Raw genomic sequence first — 5,163 nt, 5'->3', positions numbered from 1 at the left:
CAGCAGCCGCAGCAGCAGCAGCAGCAGCCCGCGCTGCTGCTGCTCTCGCTGCTTTTGCTGCTTCCGCTGCAGCAGAGGGAGCCAGAGACAAGCGGGTTGTGCTGCTGCTGCTGATGCTGCTGAGGCAGTCGGATTGCCGTATTTGCTGCTGCTGCTGCTGCGGCTGCTGCCCGCTTCCCAGACACTCCCGTAGCAGCAGCAGCAGCAGCAACAGCGAGGAAGTCGAAGGTTCTCACTAACCACCAGCAGCAGCAGCAACCGCACAGAAAAGAGCAGCAGCAAATGCAGCAACATCAGTTGCAGCCGCAGCAGCAGCAGCAGCAGCAGCAGGCGCGTCTTCTGAGGCAGCCGAAGCAGCAGACTGCGGATACACCGCAATCTCCTCCGCAGCTAAGACTGCACCTGCAGCAGGAGCAGCAGCAGCAGCAACAGCAACAGCAACAGCAGCAGCAGCAGGGTGGGGGGCAGCGGGAGCAGCAGCTTCTCGAAGGCTTGCTGCAGAAGCACCTGGGAAAAAGCCTTAGCGACAGCCGGGTGGCCCGCGTGCTGCAGCAGCAGCAGCAGCAGCAGCAGCAAATGCTGCTGCCCCTCCCCTCGCTGAGACAGCAGCTTCAGCTCAGTGCAGCAGCAGCAGCAGCAGCGACGAGGAAGCATCCTGCTGCTGCTGGTGTTGCTGCTGCAGAGGAAATCAAGAACGAGGAGCTGCAGCTGCTGCTGCATGTGCTGCAGCAGCAGCTGCTCCCAGAAGAAGCAGCAGCAGCAGCAACAGCCGTTGACTTCTCTCTAATTGGCAGCAGAAACAGGCACGTCCTGAGCCCTAAACCCTAAACCCTAAACCCTTTCGGCTCTTCACTGCGTCCCAAGCTTGCTGCTGCTGCTGCTGCTGCTGCTGCAGGTTTGTCCCGCTGTGCAGCGCTGAGTGGCAGCAGCAGCAAGACGAAGCAGCAGCAACTATGCTGCTGCTGCCGCCCCTCGCAGCAATGCTGGGTCACTGCAGCAGCAGCAGCAGCAGGGCTTCTGCTGCAGCTCCGACCCACCGGCAGCTGCTGCAGCAGCAAGTGCTGCACGAAGTTCAACGGCTGCGGGAGCAGCAGCCCTACAGCAGCAGCAGCAGCAGCAGCAGCAGCAAAACCAGCAGCTTGCCTTTGCTGCTGTCGTTCGTTCCCCCTACAACTCCATCGTTTGGGGTTTATAGCTATTCCTGCTGCAACAGCACCAGCAACAGCTGCTGCTGCTGCTGCTGCCGCATGCCGAGAGCCCTATGCCGCTCATCCAGCAGCCGAAGCAGGAGCAGCAGCAGGAGCAGCAGCAGGAGCAGCAGCAGGAGCAGCAGCAAAGGCTGCAGCAGCAGCAGCACCAGCGGGGAGCTCGCGCACAAGCTCCTTAATTCGGCTGCTTCAGCAGCAGCAGCAGCACCATCAGCAGCAGCAGGGACGCGCTTTACGCTGCCTCTTGATTATGAAGTCTTTTCTGCGATCGCAGCAGAAGCAGCAGCAGCAAGAGCAACAGCAGCAACAACGCGGGGCTCTGCAGCAGCAGCAGCAGCAGCGGCACCATTCCTGCTGCTTCAGGGCCAAGACAGCAGCAGGCCCCCTCGCCGTTTGCTTCTGCTTAAAGAAGACGAGGATGCAGCAGCAGCAGCAGCAGCAGCTGCTGCTGCTGCTGCACAAGCTGCAAAAGAGCCTTGCGTAACAGCAGCAGCAACAGCAGCAGCAGCAGCAGCAGCGCCAAAATGCTTCAGTGGTCTGCTGCTGCCTGCTGCAGATAATCCTGCAGCATCAGCTCCCTTACCTGTCACGGCGAAACTCTTTGTGAGACAATTAGGGTTTAGGGTTTTCATTTTAGGGTTTAGGATTTAGGGTTTAGGCTGCAGGGTTTAGGGTTTACGGTTTGGCTTTCATGGCCCGTCGCATTCCCGGTGAGAACCTAAGCACCCCCCCTTACTGCTAATGTGCTGCTGCTGCTGCTGCTGCTGCTGCTGCTGCTGCAGTTCAACGCCGGCGGTGCTGCGCTGCGGGAGTTGCTGCTGGCTAAACTTTTCTGCGTCCGATCCTTGGCTCGCTGCTGCTGCAGCAGCAGCAGCAGCACTGTGAAGAGCAGCGACAGCAGCGGCAGCAGTCTCGCTGCTGCTCCTCAGCAGCAGCTAAAGCCCCGAAAGGCGCTGATGCCTTTGAGTACCCCACAAACGAGCAGCAGCAGCAGCAGCAGCCACAGCGGCAAGAGCAGCAGCAAGAGCAACCGCAGACTTGCGCTGCACCCGCTGCAGCAGCAGCAGCAGCAGCAGCAGCAGAGCCAACGTGCTTGCGGTACGCTGAGCAGCAGCAGCAGCAGCAGCTGCAGCAGCACGAACAGCAGCTTACTTATGTCCCTCGATACCTATGGGCTGCAGCGCTCATCTGTAGGACCAGCTAAGGATGACTGCAGCAGCAGCAGCAGCAACACCGGCAGCAGCAGCAGCAGCAAAACAAGCAGTGGAAAACAGGCAACTCAGGACAGCCGGAGCAGCAACAGCAGCAGCAACTGCACCACAGCGGCCAGCAGCACGAGCAGCATTGCTCCCGCCGTGGCTGCACCTCCAGCAGCAGCAGCAGCAGCAGCAACCGGTGCAACAGAAGCGAGAAAGTCATCAGCAGGACCTGCTGCTGCTGCTGCTGCTACTCCGCCTGCGAAATGGCTACTGCCAATGGAGGCCCACTTTTGTGCTTCTTCATCTCTCGCTGCTGCTGATGTACTCGGGGGGTTGCTGCTGCAGCAGCTGCTGCAGCGCCACGTCAACTTCTTGCAGGCGCTGCAGCCACAGCAGCACAAACAGCAGCAGCAGCAGCAGCAACAGTGCACGGGACTCTTTGGTGCTTGCTCTCAGCGCCACGGGCAGGTGCTGCGGCTGGAGCACCAGCAGCAGCAAATCTGCAGCAACAGCAGCAGCGGCAGCAGCAACTGCAGCAGAAGCAGCAAGAACAGCAGTAGCAAGCGCAGCAGCAGCAGCAGCAAAGACGTAACGCTTCTTCTTGTCTCCAGGGCCCCCCAGTCGGCGTCGCTGCTGGAAATTGTTAATGAACTATTTTTGCAAAAGTCTGCTGCCGCTGCTGCTGCTGCTGCTGCTGCTGCTGCTGCTGCTGCGTACGTTTTAGTTGCTGCTGTTATCTATTTAGGCGCTGCTGCGGTTTTGTTGCTGCTGCTGCTGGTACTTCAGCAGCCGGCATTGCTTCGCTGCAGCTGCAGCCGGGCAGCCGCTGCTGCTGCTGCCCCAAATGCTGCTGCTGCTGCTGCTGCGAACGTTTTTGCTGCTGCTGCTGCAGGGGCGCTCATCCCCCTGAGGAACTTTGCCTCTATCTGGTGTACGAGCAGCTGATCCTGCTGCAGCAGCTGCACCAGGTGACCAGTGGACTGCAGCTGCTACTGCTGTTGCTGCTGCTGCTGCCACTGCTGCTGCTGTTGCTGCTGCTGCTGCTAGCGCTAGCGCTGAGCCTGTGTGTCTGCTGCATCTGTTCATAGGTGGGCTTGCTGCACTGCAACATAAGCCTAAGCAGCTTCCTCGTATCTGCTGCTGCTGCAGCAGCTCCGCCGCAGCCCAAACAGCAGCAGCAGCAGCAGCAGCAGCACCCGTTGCTTCCTGAGGGTGCAGCAAGTGTGCTGGAAGTGCTGGGGATCGACTGGAGCTGCGGGATCGACTCCCGATCCCTTTGCTGCAGCACCTGCATCTTGCAGCCCCTGCTCGGCGACAAGAGCCAAGGTTTGCTGCTGCTGCTGCTGCTGCTGCTGCGTTTTCTTGTGTTGGTGCTGTTGCTGCTGCTCTTGGCGTTAGTGTTCCTGCAAGTTCTGCCTGCTGCTAATGCTGCTGCTGTTATTGCTGCGCTTGGCGTTGGTGCTGCTGCTGCTGCTGCTGCTCACTGCCTGCCAAGCCGTTGCATCACGCGGCGCTGCTGGCCCAGTAGAGCAGCAACACCAGCAACAACAACAGCAGCAGCAGCAGCAGCAGAACAGCAGCAGGTTCGATGGTTGCTGCTGCGTTTGTTCAGACCCTAAAGAGAGCTGGGCCCTCCACGGGATTGACCTTAGAGGCCTTGCAGCAGCAGCAGCAAACTTGCTGCTAGGCAGGCATTTGCTGCTCGGCAGAGAACTGCAGCAGCAGCAGCAGCAGCAGCAGCAGCGGCAGCAGCAGCAGCAGCTCGAGGGAGAGACGCAAAAGGAGAACAGGCCACTGAACCGGCAGCAGCAGCAGCGGGAGCAGCAGCAGGTGCAGCAGTTGCTGCGGCCTGAGGTGTCTGTACAGCTGCCGCTCAAACGCCACTTTGCTGTTGACTTCTGGCTGCTGCTGCTGCAGCGCTGCTGCAACTTTGAGAACGAGCTGCTGCAGCAGCAGCCAGCAGCAGCAGCGGCTCTCTCCTGCCTCCTCGCCAACAGCAGCAGCAGCAGCAGCAGCAGCGAGGCCGAGACACCAGGGCAGGTGCGCGCTGCTGCTGCCGCGCTGCAGCAATGCAGCGAGAGGACTTCGCTGCTGCTGCTGCTGCAGCTTCAGCAGCAGATTGCTGCTCTCTTCCACAGAGAGCCCCGGCGGAAGAAGTTGCTGCTGCAGCAGCAGCAACTCGTTGCAGCGTTCCTGGCGAATAAATAGCAAGAGCAGCAGCAGCAGCAGCAGCAGCAGATGCTGCTCTTACTCTACTTGACACATTTTTTAATAATTTGAGTTCTTTCTAGCCAACTCTCGCAGACAGCAGCCAGACGCTAGCTAGCTAGTTAGCCAGTGGCTAGCTAGCTACATAGCCAGCTGGTCAACCAAGGACAGCTAGCTAGCTGGCTAGCTAGCTAGCTGGCTAGCTAGCTAGCTAGCTAGCTCGTTAGTTAGCTACGTGGGTGGAATGGCCTGCCATCTTGCTGACTGGCCAGCAGCCAGCTAGCTGTCGGCCCCGCCAGCTAGCTAGCTAGCTAAATAGCTAGCTAGCCACTTGGCTGTTAGCCTAGCTAGCTAGCTGGATAGCTAGCTAGCTACCCGCAGCTAGCGCAGCGAGCCAGCTAGCTAGCTACGCAGCTAGCTGCCCGTCGAACTGGCCCTCCGTCCGCTGACTAGCCAGCTAGCTAGCTAGCTACCAAGCCAGCCAGCTAGCTAGCCAGCAGGCTAGCTAGCTAGCTAGCTAGCTAGCTAGCTACCCAGCTAGCCCTCCG

The 5,163-nt window shown here is 59.7% G+C and overlaps 2 protein-coding genes across 2 annotated transcripts in view; both read left to right on the top strand.

Moving 5' to 3' along the window:
* Positions 1 to 828, top strand: part of ETH_00024595 (uncharacterized protein) — a gene marked incomplete at both ends in the record, with an annotated part of 1,349 nt that extends 521 nt beyond the window's left edge. Inside the window, one exon of the mRNA XM_013375030.1 lies at positions 182 to 828. Within this exon, the coding sequence (XP_013230484.1) occupies positions 182 to 828 (647 nt within the window). The remainder of the gene's footprint in view (positions 1 to 181) is intronic.
* Positions 829 to 980: 152 nt separating this feature from the next.
* Positions 981 to 4,615, top strand: ETH_00024590 (uncharacterized protein; the record flags this gene model as incomplete). The annotated part of the gene is made up of 5 exons (XM_013375029.1): positions 981 to 1,811; positions 1,991 to 3,072; positions 3,300 to 3,375; positions 3,496 to 3,733; positions 4,020 to 4,615. The coding sequence occupies 5 exons, from the start codon at positions 981 to 983 to the stop codon at positions 4,613 to 4,615; spliced, it is 2,823 nt and encodes a 940-aa protein (XP_013230483.1).
* Between the last annotated feature and the right edge of the window lie 548 nt (positions 4,616 to 5,163).

The sequence above is a fragment of the Eimeria tenella genome, genomic scaffold, assembly GCF_000499545.2.
Source record: "Eimeria tenella Houghton genomic scaffold, Eth_scaff25, whole genome shotgun sequence".
Classification (NCBI taxonomy): domain Eukaryota; phylum Apicomplexa; class Conoidasida; order Eucoccidiorida; family Eimeriidae; genus Eimeria; species Eimeria tenella.
This window is presented reverse-complemented; position numbering and strand designations above follow the sequence as displayed.